This window comes from Bufo gargarizans, chromosome 5, assembly GCF_014858855.1.
Source record: "Bufo gargarizans isolate SCDJY-AF-19 chromosome 5, ASM1485885v1, whole genome shotgun sequence".
NCBI classification, from domain to species: Eukaryota; Metazoa; Chordata; class Amphibia; order Anura; family Bufonidae; genus Bufo; species Bufo gargarizans.
The window spans coordinates 109,286,411-109,307,871 of NC_058084.1; the positions used below are offsets into that span (position 1 = coordinate 109,286,411).

The following is a 21,461-nucleotide window of genomic DNA, read 5'->3' on the forward strand; positions in this document are numbered from 1 at the left end:
CATCTGCTGAAGTGAGACAAACCCTTTTAATCTACTGTACGCACTGTGCATACCACTGACATGCATTGTAAAATAAATGTGCAAAGAATCTTTTGGAAACAAGTGTAAAATACTGAAATCAGCTGCCACACTCTTACCCTACGCATGGCTTCCTCCTCTTCTTGACGCTTCTCGTAATGTGCAAAGTCATCAAAGATAGAGGTTGTATGCTTGAAAGTCGCAATTATTTTAAGGACTTGCTTGGCTTTTTCTAGGGGTACCTCTTGAGTGTCCCTTGAGTTGGTAACAGGCTTATTGTCGTTGTTTTCCAAACGAATGTGTCGCAGTTGGTTGTTGGGAACGTCTTTGACAAAGACCCATTTGACTTCAAACTTTCCCTTCCACTTGTCTTGTGACCAGACTCCAGCATACGCATTATAGTCTACAATAGACTTCATCTCTGCGACTCCACAAAAATGTCCACTCCCATTTACGCTGAAGAGTAAATAAAGTGGCCCTTTACCATTCAAGGATCGGTAAGCAGCATCCAAACGCTTATTGCCATGCTCAGTACTGCACCAGATTGAGTACTTGATAGAGCGGTGAATATCGTCCTCGGAGTAGCTTTTGATTATAAACACGCGCCCATTTTTCAGACTCCAGTCAAAGTCTTTGGGATTATAGTTGTTTATGGCCTTCAATTTCTCCAGTACAGGGTGAACCTCAACACCTGGTGAGGAGCTGACAGGCACAACACCTAGGCTAAAGTTCTCATTTCCAGATAAATTGTTCTGATTGAAGCCTACGCCCCGGTTCCTAGGTGCCACCCAGCGGTTCTGAAGCTGCTGCTGCACCTGGTGTGTCGGGGGCGGCTGCTGAGGTCCTTGTTGCTGCTGAAGCTGCTGTTGAGGCAGTTGGTTTTGCACCATGGGTAGAGGTTGCGTTAATGGCTGAGGCTGCTGAATTACAGGCTGAGGAGGCATAACTGGCTGAGCAAGAGGGGTCTTTACCACAGCCCCCTTATCATCCCAAGTTCCAATATTGATGTTGTGTTTTATAGGCGGTGGAGGAACTGCAGTGCTACCAATACCCATATTGCCCTTAGGTTTAAGTTTAGGCTGAGGTTTTGCTGGCTTTCGAGCAATGGCAGCCCAAGAGGTTGGTTTGGGTGCAGAACTGCTAACTGGAGGCACGCTATTTGCGGCTATACTAGTCATTCCTGCACTAGTCAAGGCTGAGCCAACAGTTTTTGTTACAGCAGCAGTCATGTCCCCGCCAATCTTCAGTCCTGTCATTCCTTGCTCGATGCTGTTAATCCCTGGCACTTTACTTAAAGTATCACTGCCAAAACCAGCTTGGCCATCAGTAATGGCTCTACCAAGGGAACTAGGGGGGTATCCGTAGCTGCTGCTATATGCAGAACTTTGAGTCGATTGTCCCTGAGATCCACTTGTCCCCCATGTGGAGAAGTCTGCATTCCCAGGAAAAAAGTTAAACCCATGCTGGCTTAGGAAAGGAGGAGTGTTCCCCAAAGCGCCAGGCTGACTAAACACTCCATCCGGTATGTAGTGGTGTTCTCCATTGCTCATCTGTCCATACAAGTACGGCATTGGTGGGTCTCCTGCGGTTGACCATGCTGCCTCACCAAGGGAGTAAGGAAATCCAATGGATGGCGCATAATAACTAGGCATGTAAGGGTCTGACATTGGTGGATAGCTATTACTCTGTAACAAAGAAAAAAAATTATTAACTTCAATAGACAACTAACGCCATAGTGGAAATATTTTACAGTCAGGTAAAAAAAAAAGGTGCAACTTGCATGAAAGATGTTCATCTTACAGAAAAGAAAAATTAATATTGTTCTAAGCAGATAACTTATGCCGGTAACAGCTGACTACTACCAATTGCCATCAGCATTTTTTAAGCCCCTTACCCAGCTTTCAACAGACTTAATACACTGCCGAGTTCCATAAAGGTGCATAATTCTGAAGGAATATAGGGGGCAATTAAAGCGGTTGTCTCACCTAAGACATTGGTGGCATAGCGCTAGGGTAGGCCACCAATGTCAAATTGATGCGGGTCCTACCTATAGAACGGAACCCCTAAAGTGAACAGAGGGCAGCCGCACCATTTCCAGTGGTCCCATATAAGTGAACAGAGGGGCGACCTCACTTGAGCGGTGGGCTCTTCATTAATTTTTATGAGACTTCCGAAAATAGCTCAGTGCTTTCGCTCAGCTATTTTCGGAACTCAGAGAGAAATTAATGAAGAGCACGCTGCTCATGCACGGCTGCTCTCTTTTACTTTCAGGCGCCTGTTTTGGAGACCTGCACCTATCCAACATTGGTGGCATATTCTTGCAAAAGGACACGAATGTCTGAGATGGTAGGACCCCTTTAAGACTCATAATTCATATACAAAACTTGTGTCAGCATGACCAACCCTACTGCCTGGTAGGGTTGTTCATGCTGATTAAAATTATAGCTTTCTTTTGTTTGTATGTAAAACAGCTGTAGAGATATCTGCATTTGTATTCATACGCAAATGAGCAAGTTGGAGCACCAGGAGGTGCAATTGAATCATTGGAGCACTGTTTTTGTGACATTGGTGTGCTCTGCACACTCCCCACTCCCCACTCCCATTGATTGACATATTTTGACGTCAGCATGCTGAGGGCAGAGTTGTGTCCTAGAATGTACATATTGTATACAATATAGCCTTACCATGTTGAACTTGAAACTAAAGGTTTTCTATGCTTAGAAAGCTAATAGATATCACTGGTTTATTCACAGGCACATTATACGATTATAAGAGCATCAGCATATATGTATTCATATAAAAACACTTAAAGGGTTATGCAGGCAGTTTATATTGATGACGCATCCTTAGGATAGGTCATCAATATCCGATTGGCAGGGGAGCCAGATGCTGGACACCTGCCAATCAGCTGTTTGAAGAGGAGGCAGTGCTCCATGTGGGCGGTACTTGCTCTTTATTACACAGCCTGTTGTCTCGGAAGTGAAGTATAATTACAAGTACTCGCTCCATTCACTTAAATGGAGCGAGTATTTGTAATTACACTACGCCACGGCTGCAAGTGAGAAGACGCGTTGTGTAATAAAGAGGCGATCCTTGAATGTAGATGTCTCAACTTAATATCCCAGGAGAGACTTCTAGATTTTTTTTAACCCATAATAAAAGGTTATAGCCTTACTATATTGACAATAGCCGTTTTCTACACTAAGAAAGCTAATACAGATTACTAGTTTCTTTATAATTATATATTGTGCCTGTGCATTTTACACGCTGCATTTTGACAAAATGAGCAAAAACACACAGCCACACTGCAAAAAAAGCCATGCACTTTAATATCTGGCTGCATGTTAGAAGGGGGGGGGGGAGAACTAAAAGCTCCATGTATATGACTTGGCCAATCTTAACTGTCAAGAAAAAGTGGTAAAAAATGGCAATAAAAAAGTGGTAAAATGGCAATAAACCACATTCTATTTGTGTGATGCGAGAGGAGCCCCAGTATCTGCTTTAGGACTTGATAACACAGACGACATGTCCAGTCTGCATTTCTACGCTTTATGTTCATCTGATTTTAGCCCGGCCTCACAATGTACATCTTACACTACTTTAAGCTTTAATGTATAAACCATTTGTTGCCAACTGGTGTAATATAACCTATCGCCTCTTATTTAGCTGAAGAAAGCCCTGTGTGTGCTGGCCAATGTATAATAGACTGATTCTGTGTAGGCCACTCTTCCACCAGATGGTTCCTTTCAGCTTGGTCATTAATTATTCATTGCATTTCAAAAGTCGACAGAAAGTACAATTGTTTTTCACACAAGTAAACAGTGAACGAGCTCCTTGTTTGTCAGGAACTTGACACGCACAATTTTTAGCTCTGCAAACTGACAAGAAGGTGCAGCCAATTATTTCAATAGCACATGATGCAATGAGAAACAAATAATCATAAAAAAAAAAAAAAAAAAAAAAAAAAAGCAGGATTGGGTACTACTATGTGATGTCGGATCAGCTGGAAAGGCCCCTTTACACAGATCAATGATTGGTGCAATTATCGGGAATGCTCGTTCACGATAACTGCCCTGTGTAAGGCTAGGTCTACATGACAACATTTGTCGCAAAACAATTTTTTATAATGATGGTCTATAATGTCGCACTGCGACATGCTGTGCCTGCGATGCGACAGTCGCAATAAAATCATTATTGTTACGCGACATGTCGACGCGTAGACCTAGCCTAAAGGTGCCACTGATCGTCCAATGAATGCGTAAACGCTCATTGACTGAGTGAATGCCTCACTGGTGCAGTCACCTAAGGCTGGGGCTACATGAGGATATCACTGGTGCAGTCACCTAAGGCTGGGGCTACATGAGGATATTGGCCATGACAGCTGTCACACAACCAAGGATTGCGGTGCAGTAGTGCAGACACACTGCAAAAAAATCCAGCAGAGTTGCTGGGATTGCAGTCGTGGTAACCTGCGAGTCTCACTCCAAAGCCATTCATTTCTATGGCTGCACCGCTACACTGTGACAGCTGTCACGCCTGACATCATCATGTGGCCTCATCCTAAATCATTGTTTTTGGGCAGCAGATTGTGCTGTCCAACTCTCTATGGGATCAAGCAAGCGTAGTAAAAGGTCACTCGTCCTCACATAGCAGATGCGATTGCTGCGTGTAAATGCAACTCTCACCCTCCTCTGAGGAGAATGCAATTAATAATTGCCTACTGTGGCAGCCTGTGTAACGAGGCCTTAAAACATAAAAAAAAAAAGGGTCAACAATATAATGTGTGGGACAGGTCAACATGTGTATGGAGGTAGCCACCACTCCCCCTGCCAATGGAAGGGAAGATGGATTTGGCACTGTAAAAATGCAATCACTACTGCAGACAGAAGTGTCCATCGGGGTCTGTTTATCCCTTCTTCATATTAAATACGCACACTGATCCAATCTGAACATGCGTGTTTAGCCTAGAGCGGAGATGGGCAACCTGAGGGCCTCCAGCAAAACTACAACTCCCAGCATGTCCAGACTGTCTACAGCAGGGCATGGTGGGAGTTGTAGTTTTACAACAGTTTGAGAGCTGCAGGTTGGCCATCCCTGGCCTAGGGGTAAATGAAGATAACATTTGCAACTAATGACCGTGAATGTGCTCATGCAGAAACCCAACAGGTTCAGACTCTTATCGACTGTTGTGTTGCAACAAGGCTACCCATTCACAATCATTAGGCGTAGGTAGTCGTGCAACTACAAGTCACCAAGTTACCCTAGCCCAATAGAGAAGTCGATATAGTAGTTGGCCCAATGATGGTTTGGCTGAAATATCATGTATGACAGACTTCAGCCTTTTTTGGTCCAAGGGCCACACTGTCACCATGTAAAATGGCCCCAATAAAATGTTGACGTAAGGTCAATGTTCATAAGTAAGCATAGCCACAGCTAAAACAAACGCCCTGATCACACCAAAGGGCAGATGCATCTTATGTAATACATGATCAATATTTTGTGTTATGTTACACACTGATCATTTTAATGCGTCCACCTACCTGATTCGTCTGGCTGGTTAGATATGGCTCAAAGTCATCATCGTTTACTGCATCTTTCTGATGCATTGAACCGTTCTGTACTGCAACTGAAGACAAAAATTGTTGTTAGGTTACAGCGTATACATCTATAATTCACCATAAAGCTAAGACGTATGTATAGCAGGCCGTAAGCACCACAGTCAAAATGAATGAGATACAATGCAGCTTTGGGTGGAAGGGTCCATTCATGGTACCACTTTGGGGGAACATATGACTTTGTGATCTATTGAAATTACCGTAATCTGACCCTCTAATCCTGGTCACTGCGTACAGACCTGGCTGTATTACACAGCTGGCACCTGCCACATATGGAGCGGTATGAGTTGAGGACCCCACTATACACTGGGATCATCTGCAGTAACCATGATAAGAGATAAGCAAGATCCCGGCCATTTAACCCTCAAATGCTGCCCTCTCAAAGACCAGGTGAAACTGCGGGGCTCCGATCGGTTGCTGTGACAGCCTGGTGCCTTGTGAAGGCTTCATACAGGCGGCTGGAAACTGTAGGGATCGTTACAGCAATTGTTTGTCGCCCCTACACTTATAACGTCAGCAGCACATCCCCATTTTACACAGGGAGATGTGAAGCTGACCAGATAGTATTTTTACACTTGCAGTAGTGGTCCAATCGGCCAAAGAGTAAATGTTATCACACCACCCCTTTACCAAAGAGGATATGTGCACTAAGGCTACCTGCACACAGGTTTCTAAACAAATTCTGTGTGGTTTTCCCCGTGGATTTGTGCGTTTCCGCAACAAAAACTTGCGGACTTTGTTGAGGACAGTATGTAGTTTTGCTGCAGATCTTGCCCTTCCATTGCAAAGCGTGAAATTCACAGATATAGAGAGAGATATATATATATATATATATATATATATATATACACACATACACACACACATACATATACATACACACACACTCGACATGCTGCAGATTTCAAAATCGACAATCAAAATGCTAAATCTACATATTTGTCTAATCTCATACGCTTTGCTGGTACTACATTACGCTGTGGTTTTTCTGCATGAGAATCTGAAACACCAGGTATAATCTGCAACATGTGCAGGTAAGCTATGGCTCCCAGTACCAGGAACCATATGTGGCTCAGCGCTATTTGCCAGGCAGCCCTTGTACATTTAAAGCAAATAGAATGAGCAGGTGCAGCCCTGGCATTAGCAGTGAGCCGCACTGTGCACGGACAACCTCAGGAACAAGAAAACAAGCAGATGAAGCAGAGATTTTTGGCTTCTTTAGGTAATTTTGTGACCGTATGTGCATTTTGATATAGGCGTAAGTGGTGTGTATGGACTGTGCATCTCAGGCTCTCCTTTAGAAAATACTTGTGGGTATAGGATTTTTTTTTATTTTATAGTTCAGGTTTGATTTCTGTATCAGAAGTGTAAAAAGTCGCCCAAAAAGTCAGCAAAATGAGCCCCAAAACAGCGGTTAGAATCATTATTCTGGGATCAAAGCATCAGAGCTATAGAAAACTAACACAACCCGATGACAGGGAGCCAATGTATCCTTACCGTCAATGCAGGTTTCTATAATGCTAAGGCCTCATGCACCTGTCCGGGAAATACGGATGCAGTCTGTGTTGCATCCGCATTTTTTGCGGACCCATTGTTCCGCATTTTGCATCTTTTTACAGAACAGATATACATCTCAGATAGCACACAGTTCATCCGTGTGCCTTCTGCGTCCATCCCACAAAAAGATAGCCCATCTCCGCAAAAGTACCAAGGACCCATTAAAAACAATGGGTCCCCAGATAAATGTATGCAGACAGCAACCGTATTTTGCGGATCTGCGATTTGAGGATCCCAAAACAGATTAAGTCGTGTGTATGGGGGCCTAATACAGAACTAGGAGGCATATTTCATTTTCGTTGGGCTATACACTCAGGTACAGGATATTTTGCAGTTCCTTTATTCTTGAGTTGTAGGCAGAAGAAATAAAAACTGGTTTAACCAGAGGATAGTATAAGGTGCCTGGTCATTTTGGCCTACATTATGCTCTTGAATATCCCGTTTGCAGTAAAAACAGTGAAACTCAAGCTCCAAACCCATTTCATATTAGCCCTGCACCGCCTACATTTTTCTTATTCAGCCTGAACCTTCAGTAAATAGTGCTTACAACTAACACTGTTCCAGAACATGAAGCAACAGGATGAGAAAACAAAGCTTTCCAGCTGCGAGCCAGTACAGACCAGGAAAAATCCCCCAATAGTTACACTGGAAAATCCCAAACTGGGAGTTACTCGCCAGGCAAACTTAGAATTCCTCCGTGGTTCTCACCCCTAGTATGCCACAGATCATCCAACGCTACTGAATATTTGGCCATGCAGGGGAGACTACGAGGACTTCATACACTGAGAATTGCTTGGTATCACACAATTAGATTTTTTTTTATTATCAAGGAAAATCACAAGGTCAGGAACATAATATGTCAATTAAGCAAAGTGGAAGAATTGCACCAGCCATAAAGATGGATTGGTCCCAAAAATAGGCAGGTTACAGAGGAAAAATAAATAAATGCGATGCATGTTCCATTGGACACCATAGAAGCATTGCTTCCAAGGGGAGAACACTTCTCTACATGCAGAGTCGAACAGTGCCTGTACGGTTCTAGTTCTCCCATTAAAGAGGTTCTCCGCTTCTGCTATATTGATGACCTATCTACAGGACAGGTCATCAATATCAGAACAGTGGAGGCCCAACTCCTAACACCCTTTCTGATCAGCTGTTTGCTTGTACAAGCGCTGAGATCTCGAATTGGCTACTGGACTCACTGTCGCAGTAGAAGTAATGGAGGACGTTACACAGCAAATCTAGCCAGTTTCTATGTGAATCCAGCAGTGAAATTAGACTGTAAATCACAGACTATAGATGGCCCTATATAGTTATAGTAAATTGGCCCAATGCTCGACAATCGCATACAGCACCCCTTATATCTCTCACAATCATACGCAGAGAAGCAAGTTAGTTTTGTCCCTTATAAGCAATCAAATAAACAGTAAGACACTGATAGTGGCCCCTGTCACCAACTGGGCCCCCGGGCAGCTTAACAGGTTGCACATATGGCATGTCCACCCCTGCTTACTAGCCAGCAGCATGGTCTGTCTCTCTGCCTGTCCCTCGCTTCTCTTCCTCCTCCACAGACTTCTATGTAATCTAACCTTTCAGGGAGCCGATACTGATCTTCAATGAAGACAAGTTTGAGCAATGAATTAACCCCTTAGTGACCAAGCCTGTTTGGGCCCTTATGACCAAGCGTTTTTCTTCCTTTTTTCATCGTCGCGTTCCAAGAGCTATAACTTTTTTATTTTTTCGTCTATATAGCTTTATGAGGGCTTGTTTTTTACGGGACAAGTTGTAGTTTTTAATGGAACCATTTTTGGGTACACATAACTTTCTGATTAACTTTTATTAACTCTTTCTGGGAGGGAGATGGGGGAAAATAGCAATACTGCCACTGCGTTTTTACATTATAAATTTTACGGCGTTCATTTTTCGGTACAAATAACATAATATCTTTATTCTCTGGGTCAGTACGATTACAGTGATACTAAATACTTATAATTTTTTTTACGTTTTACTACTTTTTTTTTCCAATAAAACCCCTTTTATTAACCAAAAAAATGATTTTGCATTGCCACTTCACAAGACCCATAACTTTTTTTTTCTTTTTCTATGGAGTTGTGTGAGGGCTTGATTTTTGAGGGACAACTTGTATTTTTCATTGGTATCATTTTGGAGTAAATGGCGCTTTTTGATCGCTTGTTATTACGTTTTTTTCGGTGGAAACTAAGAATAAATTAGAAATTCTTTCTTTTTTTTATTTTTATTTTTTACGGCGTTCACCATAGGGGATAATTTATGTAATATTTATGTAGTCCGGGTCGTTACGGACGCGGCAATACCAAACATATGGGGGATATTTTCTTTTTGCAATTTTTTTCATTGAAAAGTGTATTTTCAATGAAAAAAAAAGCATATTTTTTTATTTTATGGAATTTTTTTTATTTAATAAATGTGTATTTATTTATTTATTTTTTTACTACTTAAAAGTCCCACAAGGGGACTATAATATACAGTATTTTGATTGCTTTTAAAATGTAATGCATTATCTCTATAAGGCATTACATTTCAATAGCGATGCTATTCAAACCTTGACCAGCAGGTGGCGCCAGAGAGGCACGGCCTGCTGGAAATAACTGAAGACAGGCTCGGGGCCCTGATCGGAAGTGAGGTAAGCTTCCGAACACATCAGCACCCCGCGATCTTATTTTCGGGGTGCTGATGGGAGACAGAGGGAGTCCGCTCCCTCTGTCACCACTTTACATGCAGCGGGCGCCATTGCGCCCGGCATGTAAAGGGTTAAACAGCCCGGATCGGCACTCCTGCCGGTCCGGGCTGTTAGAGCAGGGTCCCGGCTCTCATGTGAGAGCCGGGTCCGTGCTCCCCGCTGCACGGGGGAGCCGTGCAGCGCTTAGACCGGGCCGCCGTAAAAACGCGGCAGCCCAGCCTAAGGCCCCTTAGTGACCGCCGTAAAAACACGTATGGGTGGTCACTAAGGGGTTAAGCAAAGGAGGAGGTCAGAAGAGTCTGATAAGAGGAGAAAGAAGCATTTTTCTCTGATAAGATATATTACAAAGTTTCACCAGTATTGATTCATGAAACTGTGGTTACTCTACAGGGATGAAACAAGTGTTCTTATCTGTCTTGACATTCCAGATCATAATTATTTTCGCACCAATATAATTTAAAGGAGATCTTGTATTTTTGAGGGCCATTTTTTTTTTTTTTTGCCATGCCCCCATGCAATAGTGCCCCTAAACTGGATTTAAATACATGTGCTTTTTAAATTGTTGTATGTCAATATTGTCCTGATGAAGGGGGCTGCAAGGCCTTGAAACGCGTTGACCAAAATAAACATTATGTGAAAAGACAAGTCCTGCCTACAATATCGTGCTTGACAGCGCCAAAACAAGTGGTTCCAATATCTCCGGATTTTTCTCCTCATGTTTTACTTTCTAGCATTTTACGGTTCCGATTTTCCTTTCCCTTGTTCACAGTGAAGGGTATATGTTCAAAATATAGGCCGCTGCACACATGAGGGTGTCAAATATGTTTGTGTCCTCCATGTATTTGATTCAAAACTTAGATTTTTACATTTATTATCCCACTTACTCTTTTCTCAGTCATACAACAAATCTGCTCTGTTAGGTAAAAACATAAGACCGCTCAGGGCATTTTCCATGCCGACGTCAGCCCCAGCAGTTAGGCTGTCGGGACTGGCAACCACCATCAAAACCTTCCTCTTTTGTATACCGCCGAGATCATGTTCGATTGGGGCACTGAAGGAGTTACCTGCCAGAATCAGAGTTTTCTCTGATCCCAACAGCTGTGGCAGGAGCATCGGCTAGATCACCATGACGAAAACCGTCACAAGGGTGCGCCAACCTTGGCCGCACATATTAGTCACCGGTTAGTAACTACCTAAACTTGTTAAAACATTGTTCGAATGATGATGGTGTGCATTTCAAATTATAAAATAAAGGTACAAAAGGTAAGGAACTTAAAGGGAACCTGTCACCGGGATTTTGTGTATAGAGCTGAGGACATGGGTTGCTAGATGGCCGCTAGCACATCCGCAATACCCAGTGCCCATAGCTCTGTGTGCTTTTATTGTGTAAATAAACCGGTTTGATACATATGCAAATTAACCTGAGATGAGTCCTGTATGTGAGATGAGTCAGAGACAGGACTCACCTCAGGCAATTTGCATATGTATCAAATCGGTTTATTTACACAATAAAAGCACACAGAGCTATGGGGACTGGGCATTATGGATGTGCTAGCGGCGATCTAGCAGCCCATGTCCTCAGCTCTGTACCCAAAATCCCGGTGACAGGTTCCCTTTAAGAAAATTCCTAGAAGAAATTGAACATTAAGATATAAGCCAATGGGGTGCAAGGTAGCGAAGCAGGATCTAATGTGTTTCCAAAAGAAAGAAATGCACTTACCTTTGTTTCCCTGTCCTTTAGGTCTCTGCAACAACGTGGAAAAAAGAAAGAAAAAGGTCACTGGAATTGAATACACAGAAAATTCTTTAGAAGTCAGAAACAGACACACCTACACTTTACAGTATGTTCTACGTAAGTTTGTAATAAGTTACAGGAGAGAGAAAGACAGAGTTAAAGTTAGAAATCATTACAATATCTAAAAACAGAAGTCTAATCCCAATGCATAAACATAGGAACCATGCACGTTACTAAAGGGGAAGTTAAGGCGGGGAAGGTGCAGCGACTGGCTGCAGCGATCACATGCGGTATATGGGATGTCACCGCTGCAGCAAATAACTTCACCTTGTAGACACCATGGCTACAGCGGCACGAAGGACCACAGTGGATAGGGTCAGAACCGCGGAGTATTAAGTTCTTTTATTTTATTCTATTTTATTTATTTTTTCACACTGAATATGGTGTCTAATCTGCAGCAGCAGGTTATAGAGCAGGAGGAGCTGAGCAGATTGATGTATAGTTTTATACCATAACCATTCAGTAAAACTTGTAATTTATTCATTTAAATTCCTGCTCATTCTGGGCTTTGAAGTCCAGGAGCCGGTCCTATCACTGAGTGACAGCCCTCCCTCTATGGCTGTGTATACAGAGATAGCTGTCAATCAGAATGAGCAGGAAATTTAATGAATGAAGTACCAGTTCTACCAAATATTTTCCCACAAAACTACAGTTACTAAAGGGGTCGTCCAACTCTAACTGATGACTATCAGCGGTCCGAGAAAACACCGGCTCACTAAGCGCAGCGCCGTACATTGCATAGTGGCTGTGCTTGGTATTGCGCTCAGCCCCATTCACTTGAATGATAAAGAGCTGCACCTGGGCCACGTCATGGATGAAGCTGCAAGGAGGCCGTAGTGTCTTCTCAAACAGCCGATCAGCGGCGGGTTTCGGATGTTGGACCCCCACCGATCAGATACTAGTGACCTATCCTATCCCTTTAATCTGGTCAGCGCCTCCTGCTCTATAACATGCCTGCAGGTCCATTTGCATTTTCATGGTGACAGGTTAAGGCTAGGTCTGCACGACGACATTTGTTGCGCGACATTTTGTTGCACTAATGTCGTGCGACAATTTTTATAATGGCACTCTATGGTGTCGCACTGCAACATGCTGCGACTGTGACGCAACAGTCGCAGAAAAATCCATCTCGATCTCGACAGTCGCAGTATGTTGCAGTGCGACACCATAGAGTGCCATTATAAAAATTGTCGCGCGACATTAGTGTAACAAAATGTCGCACGACAAATGAGGTCGTGTAGACCTAGCCTAGCTCTTACAGCCCTTTTCAGACTCTGTTCACACCCTATACCCAGGATCCATTATAGATGTTTGGTATAGGAGCCTAATGGACCCCACAGACACAATGCGATGCCGGGTTCCTGTAACTTTTTTTCTGCATAAAATAGCACAATAAACAAAAGCTAATCTGTCTGCCAATGGCAAAGCAAACCTAATGGAAATGAATGCAAATGTGAACCACCTCTCCTGACATGCCCGATTTAGCAAGCACTTGGAGCATTTATCTATTCTTACGACTTTGTTGTGCCATTCCTTTATTATTCCTTCTGGAAGTTATGAATGAATTACTAGGAGCTTGCCAGGAAGGGCCAGGCAGGGGTTAACAGTGGGGAGTGTGTCTCTGTACTTTGCCACTGGCAGCACTGACTGGGTGGCATCAGACGGTGCAGCGACACCCCCAACTGGCAACACCTACCTGGCCTTCTCATTCTTTTATTGAGGAAAAATAAAAGAACGGCACAACACAGTCATAAGAATAGATGCTCCAGAATGGGTATTTTATGGGGAATCCAAAGTTACTAAAGTAGACATATTATGAGAGGTTACAGGTCATCTATCCAAACAAATTTAAAATGACTTGTATTTACAAAAATGTACAGTTCTGGATGACAATTTCTTACTGTGTTGTCCCTTTGTTATTACTCCTGAAAATGAGGGGGGGGGGGGGATACTTGGGCGTTACTATTGCCCATATCAATTCGGACAGCTGCAGTGTGTATGGACAGATCCACAGCCCTATGCCATTATCAGGGTACGGGCTCATGCAGACAGCAGTAAGTGTTTTGCGGTCCGCAAAACATGGATACCAGCCGAATGCATGCCGCCAATTTTTCTTTTTTACTCCTGTAGTAATGTCCTAACCTTGTCCGCAAAACAGACAAGAATAGGACATGTTCTATTTTGTGACTTGCCGATGCACGGTGGGCTGGCCACATATTTTGCGGCTCTGTAGAGATGAATAGGTTCACATCCGACCCGCAAAAATTGTGGATCGGATGCAGACCAAAACTATAGCCATGAGCCCTTACTCTGCAGGTATTGGCCAAGTAATTTAACATCTTTGTCCAACTTTACACTGAAGGCCCCGGTAAATTACCCCACCTTACATCAACTTTTTCCCCACTTTGGGTCAACCATGGTGGATCTCCAACTCAATACCTTTAATCAGTGGACACAATTTCTTCTAGGCCATGCGGATATTACCAGCTGAAAAACGAGACGAGTATTTGCAAGAAATAACCTTTGCTTACTGCCAGGGATTTGCAGTTTCTCATGCCGCGCATACACACGTGAACTAAACCATTTCCCAGGGACTACCCAAGTGATGTTTCCTTTGTTGTTTTTTTTCTTTTGGCAGATTTTAAATCTGCACCAGAAAATTCTACAACCATATGAACAGCAATGCAGATTCCTCATTAAAAATTGATGTACATCAGCATAAAACTAGCCGATATCCATGTGATATTTCCGTCATGTGAAAATGTTGAGCTATTTTGACTTATTTTCACAGTATCTGATCGGTGGAGGTCCCATACCCAGGACCCCCGCTCATCAGCTGTATGAGAAAGCACCAGCACTACTGTGGGCCTTGCCCAGCTATTCCTAGATCAGTGATACGTTCATCGGCGATATGGCCTAGGTGCAGCTAAGCCCCATAGAAGTGAATGGGGCTCAGCTGTGATACCAAGCACAGCAGCTATGCCTTGTACGGCGCTGTGCTGGCGAGCATGGAGAAGGCCATGGTACTCATAGGAACGCTGGCGCCTTCTCAAATAGCTGATCGGCAGGGGGTCCCGGCTGTCGGACCCCCACTGATCAGATACTGATGACCTATCCTCAGGATAAGTCCTCAGTAGGCCTGCACAATATATCGCCAAAGCAATTGCAATTAATCGCCATATCGCAATCGCCAATTGGCCGACCCAAAAATGCTGTAATTATATTACCATATTTTTTGCTTTATAAGAAACTTTTTCCCCCCCAAAAGTGGGGGGAAAATGGCAGTGCGCCTTATAAAGCGATGGTTGACTTTTTACGTGGTTGACACGGATGTATCGCCGGCCGCTATGCTGCACAGCGCGGCCGGCGATACATCAGTTACAGTGCGGGGAGGGAGGAGGGACTGGAGGCAAGTTGTTATTTTAATGAACAAATGTTCCTTTTATTTATTCTATTTTATTTATCCGTTCTGTGCAGTGCTATTAAGAAAATGGCAAGTTTTGGATTTTGTACTTTTGCAGTAATGCAAATATGTTATTTAATTTAGTAAAAGACGTTTTATTTTGAAAAACACTTTGCATTTCAGTTAAGCATAACTACATTTCAGCATTATCAGTAATTTGTGTGTGCTTTTGCCTTGAAAATCCAAGCAAATAGACCTCTAGCACAATTCCCTTAAAATATTGCATCGCATATCGTTATCGCAATTTTTAGGGCCCTAATCGCAATCGCATAAAATTCCCATATCGTGCAGCCCTAGTCCTCAGTATTAAAGTCTCTGAAAACTTCTAACCCCTTGGGCTCCATTCACACGACCGCAATGTGTTTTGCGAATCCACAAAACACGGTAAGCGGCAATGTGCGTTCTGCATTCTGCTGGCACTAATAGAATATGCCTGTTCTTGTCCGCAATTGCGGCCAAAAATAGGGCATGTTCTATTTTTTGGCGGAACAGAAGTGCGGATCCGCAATTCCGTGTCCAGGCAGCACATCGTGCTGCCCCATAGGAATAAATAGGTCCGCAATTCCGTTCCGCAAAATACGGAACGAGATTGTGGACGTGTGAATGGAGCCTTAAGGACACTGCAATTTTTTGCTTTTTTGTTTTCATTGTTTTACTCCATGCGCTCCTGCAGTCAAAATTTGTATTTTTCCATTCACATAGCTCTTTAAGGGCTTGTTTTTTGCAGGAAAAGATGTACTTCATGAATGAATGATTGAGTGGCTCACCACTTCCTAGGGTATGGAGATGGAGGGTGTTCAAGGCAAGTAAAATACAAATTGAGGTTAGTCCAAGGTGGCACAGGTGGGAGTGAGTGCCAAGTACAGTATATTTCTCTCTGTATACGACAAGTTGTACTTTCTAATTGCACCATTTTATATGGCATACAATGTGGTGGAAAATTGGAAAAAAAAATTCAAATGGGATGGAATTAGAGAGAAGAAAAAAAAAAAAAGGTTTTATGGGTCTGGTTTTTACAGCATTTCCTATGTGGAAAAACTAACCTGTCCTCTTCATTCTCCAGGTCAGTACAAGTAAAGCGATACCACTTTTATATACAGTGGTTTTCTTGCGTTTTAATACTTAAAAAAAAATAATAATAATTCTTTGCATCACCTCTGCCATAAGTTTTTTATATTTACATCTAGGTAGCCGAGTGAGAGCTCCTCTTTTGGACGGTGATCTGTAGTCTTTATTGATACCATTTTGCAGTGTGTATGACTTTTTGGAGGAGGATAAGTAACCAAAAAGTGACGAATCTGACATGTTGATTTTCACCGTTCACTGTATGGGATAAATATTTTTATATTTTAACAGTTTAGGCAAGGTGGGACACAGGTAATGTGGGACAAGGTGTTTTTTTTTTTTTTACTTTTTTGTAGTGAAAGGAGGCGATTTGAATTTATATTTTTTAAAGCTTTTTTTCACATTTTTTACACTTATTTTAAGTCCCCCTAGGGCAGTAATGGCGAACCTTTTACACACAGAGTGCCCAAACTGTAACCCAAAACCCACTTAGTTATCGTGAAGTGCCAACACGGCAATTTAACCTGAATCCTACAATCCAGTCTAGTATATCTTCCATGTACTTTATAATTTAGCTATAATATCCTGCCTACATTCAGTGCGCTCCCAGTGCTGTTCATAGTGCTCCCTGTGCTGATGAATGGCAGGAAAAGGCATATTCGTACACCACACCATAGACTTTCAAGGGTGCAGGTGCCCACAGAGAGGGCTCTGAGTGCCGCCTCTGGCGCCCGTGCCATAGGTTCGCCATCACTGCCCTAGGGGATTTAACATGCGATTGTCTGTTTGCATCTTCCACAAACTGCGAGGATTTAAGCGATGCGATGATTCAGTACGCTCCTACTAAGTTCTGACACAGGCAAGGCTTGATAAAAACGTTGCAATGAAAGGCCTGAGAGCCTGTCATAGTAACCAAACAGCTTCCCGGGAGCACAGAACTCCTGGAACAAGACAGGACAGAGTTAAATGTTCATGATCGGTGTTATCACCAATCACTGACTCTGCCCCCAAGTGTCTGCTGAGTAAAACTGCAGGCAAACCGTGGCTACAATGCACACTCCATTCCAGAGCTGACGACATCTTTAAAGACCCAACCTGCGCCGAACATAACTGAGCGGTGAAGGTGTTAAAAATAGATAACTACAACCTCAGATGAACACCACATAAATTACACTGTCATTATTTATTCAACAATAATGAAGCCAAAAAGGAAGTCACAAGTGAAGAATTAGGTGCACCCTTACTGTTTCCATAGAAATTAAAGCTGGCCATGCACACTAGTCTTCATTTGACCATGCACATGACTCTCCCTCGATAAATGATGTCAGGGGAAACAAGGAGCGAGAGAAATAATTATTTTCATCCTATCCTTTTGTTTTCCTGGGAGATAAGCCTCGGCAAGAAGTGTCTGGCAGCGGCTCAGCCATGTGTGTAAGCAGGAGGGATAGCTGTTGGCCGAACGATTGCTCGCCCGAGAGCTACTGAACGTGTATGGGCAGCTTTAAGTCATGGCGCAATGATTGTAAAGAAGTGGTAAGTGCCCTGCCATCGATCACCCAATGACTGCACAAATGCAGCTCTCACCTCCTCTGACGAGCAGGCAATTATAGGGAATAAACCATTTGTTCCTGATACTTGCCTGCTGTCTCGAGCCGTGTAAAGGGACCTGTAGTAGCTGTCTAGTGTCAATCCTTTGATTAATTGATCATCAGCAAGTGTGACCACCTGTACAAAAGCAGACGTTTTGGTAGTTTGCTGGTCTGGAGCAGTCAGAGGAAAGTTAACACAATGCCAAAGAGGAAAGACCTGAGCAATATTAGTAGAGAATCAATTGTTGTTGTCCATCCATCTGGGAAGTCCATCATTCCACAGCGAGAATGTTTTTTACTTGTGAATAATCTTTCAAGACAGTTGACAATCCTCCCAGGAGTGGATGTCACAGTAAATTCACCCCAAGGCAGTGCAATGCGCAGCCCAAGAGCTACATCTAAGAGGCCTCAGTTAGGGCTCATGCACACGGCCATGTTTTTTGTCCACATCTGATCCACATTTTTTGCAGGTTGGATGCAGACAGCACATTCATGTCCTTCCCGCAACACCCTCAAAAAATAAAAATAAATAGAACATGTCCTATTGCTTGTTCATATTAAGGATAAAACTGTTCTATAGATAGGACGACGTTCCACAGAATGCACAAAGCCGATATCCGTGGTTTGTGGATCCGCCATTTGTGTGTGCATGAGCCCATAGCCAGACTAAACCAGTGGGGCTTGTTTGGAAGGACTGCCAGGAGAAAGCCTATTTTTCCAAAAGAACATAGCAGCACAGCATAAGTTTCACAAACCACAAGATGAGACCACAGTGGAGATGCTAGGCACAGCGCCACGTTTGCTGAAAACCAAAAAACCTATGAGCACAGACACCTCATACCAACTGTCAAGCGTGGTGGTGGAGGGGTGATTATTTGGGCTTGTTTTGCAGCCACAAGATCTGGGCACCTTTTAGTAATTGAGTCAACCATGAACTATTCTGAGTACCAAAGTTGTGTAGAGTCAGACGTGAGGCCATCTATCCAACAGCTAAAGCTTGGCCGAAACTGGGCAGTGCAACAGGAGAATGATGCCACCATGCACACCATCAAATCTACAACAAAATGTCTGAAAAAAATAAAATAAAATAAAAATCAAGGTGTTGCAACGGCCCAGTCAAAGTCCAGGCCTCAATCCAATCGAAATGCTATGGTTACACCCGAAGGTCTCTTGCACACGAATGTGCCATGTTTTGTAGATCTGCAAAACAGGGATGCCGCCCGTGTGCCTACTGCAATTTGTGGAACGGAACAGACGGCCCATTATAGAAATGCCTATTCTTGTCCGAAAAAATTGACAAGAATAGGACATGATCTGCGGGGCCACGGAATGGAGCAACGGAGTGCTGTCCGCATCTTTTGTGGCCCCACTGAAGTGAATGGGTCCGCATCTGAGCCGCATGCGGAACCAAACCACGGTCATGTGAATGAGCCCCAAGGGAGCTTTTTTGAGAAGAGAAGCAACATTGTAAAGAATTGCGGGCCGCAAATCCTCCAGAACGATGCGACAGACTGATAGTCATACAGAAGATGATTACTTCACGTTATAGCTGCCATGGGAGGTTCTGTGAGCTATTGGTACATGGCGGGTTTTTCCATTTTTGTTTTATTATTACTGAATAAATGACGAAACAGTGGAATCTGTGGTGTGATGGACTTCATCTGAGGTGGTAGGTACCCAATTATAACACCTTCTAAGGACCAGATTTTTTATGTCCTGATATGTGAAATCAGAGAGGGTGTACTTTGTACTATTACAGGTTCAAAATAAGTGGTACCATTAAAATATACATCCTGCGCAGCAGAAAAATAAATGAATAAAATGTTATGGCTCTGAAGGTGGGGAGTGAAAAATAAGAATATTGGGAGATCAGAGCCGAATCCTGACATATTCCCTTCTATGGGTCAGTACCATTACAGCAAAACCAAATATTTTTTTTTTTTTACGTTTTACTACTTTTGCACAATAAAAAAGGTACATTACACGGGAAATTGTTTTTACGGCAGCACGTACCAAGGGCCATAACTCTTATTTTCCTGTATGTGGACTGTTTAGTTTTTTATTTTCGCAGGATGTCATTTTTAACAGAACCATTTGGGGTACATATAAAACAGCGGTCCCAGCATTGATTTTTGGGGGGATTCTGGGGTCCCAGAAGCTTGTGCGTCGTGCTGCGACCCCATCCAGTTTTGTGGCTGCGCTGTTATATAGCGATTGTTGGTCGAGTGACGGGTGTTGTGGTCAAATCGCTGTTAGTCTCAGCCCAATTAAGATTATATGGAAACTACTGCGAGAAAAAGTGACAACTCAAATATCGATTTAAAAAAAAAAATAATGTAAGACTACTTTCCCATTATATTCTATAACGAGTGGATGTTCTGAAGTGAATATAACCAAACTCACTGAGCGCTCATCCGAAGACTACAATTTTCTGCTGTGACCCCCTCATGAGCAGAGACTGGGGGTTATTATTAAAGCTTTTCCATATTCTGATTGTTGCCCATTTTTCAGGGCATTTTAACCCCCCCCCCCTTGTGTGTGACCAGCGTACACCCAATGATCATCATGGTCGGGCGGTGACCGTCTGTAGTGCCTGGCACCACACTGGGGCAGATGATGGGGTTAGTAGTAGACGATCAGGTACATTACCGTCCACATGTGGACTTCTGCTCCCAGGGGGCTCGGATCACCTGCATGGATTTTAGGAAGGCCAGCTCCACAATGTGGACACACACAATGACTGGGACACAACAAGATGCACAGGACTCCTCCTCTTCTGTTACCTGATCCACGCTGGTCGCAGACATTCTCCTGTGGAGCCAGAGATGATCGGGAGCCGCCGTGTGATCCCTCCCTGTAAGTGACTCTCCGGCTGCTGCTCTCTAGGCGTCTGTGCAGACGGGACAAGGCGGGACGTGCGTCTACAACAGGCCTGCGGGGGCTAGGTACAGCACAGACGTATACATACGGCTAGAAAGACATTCGTGCCGCCGGGTATTCTATAGAACTGCCAGGCGTAGCTACAGAGTAACGTATATGTGTGTACACCTACAGGACACTAATGTGGCGCCGTGTCTGTGTGTGGGGACACAGGGGGAGCGGTGGGGACCGCGGCGGCCTCCTCTCTTTGGCGCTCCTCGCCCCCCGGGCTCAGACTCTCGCTCTGGACGGGCTCTCTCTTCTCCACAATGGCGGACGAGGCCTCGCACTCTCACTTCCTCTCCGCAGCTTCCCCTGACCTTCCGCCGTGACGTCAATCCAGAACCACTTCCGTGTCATGTGACCGCCAGCGTGGGCGTGGCTCTTCTGTGTTACGAGGCGACCACGTGACAGGCCCGGGAGTAAAGGGCTGTGCGCTCCGTGTACTGGTCTGTGTGACAGGAGGACGGCGCTCTGCGCCTTTGTAGAATGTCGCACTTGTCAATGTGCTGCAGTGGTTTGGGGAGCACCGAGTTCCAATGTGTTTTGGGCTGCTCCGCTAAAGCTGGCGTTATTGCCAGTCTGTGGGAGGTTTTACCTAGAGTAACAGCTCCAGTGTGGTTAAACGCTCCTTTGTTGCCCATTTAAGTCCTCATGCACACGACTGTATTCGTTTTGCGGTCCAAAAATCGCAGATCTGCAAAACACGGATACTGGCCAT

General features: G+C 43.8%; 1 protein-coding gene across 2 annotated transcripts in view; it reads right to left on the reverse strand.

Annotated features, from left to right (window-relative positions):
- The window catches only part of YTHDF3 (YTH N6-methyladenosine RNA binding protein 3), a 34,788-nt gene extending 13,740 nt beyond the window's left edge, over positions 1–21,048 (reverse strand). Inside the window, exons 1-4 of one of the 2 annotated variants that reach the window (XM_044293543.1) lie at positions 20,874–21,048; positions 11,630–11,654; positions 5,559–5,644; positions 138–1,703 (exon numbers count right to left, since the gene is read on the reverse strand). In XM_044293543.1, the coding sequence (XP_044149478.1) occupies positions 138–1,703; positions 5,559–5,624 (1,632 nt within the window). In that variant the 5' untranslated portion in view covers positions 5,625–5,644; positions 11,630–11,654; positions 20,874–21,048. Of the gene's footprint in view, positions 1–137; positions 1,704–5,558; positions 5,645–11,629; positions 11,655–20,604 lie in introns of both variants that reach the window. The other variant, XM_044293542.1, reaches the window with a different exon arrangement.
- Positions 21,049–21,461: the final 413 nt, after the last annotated feature.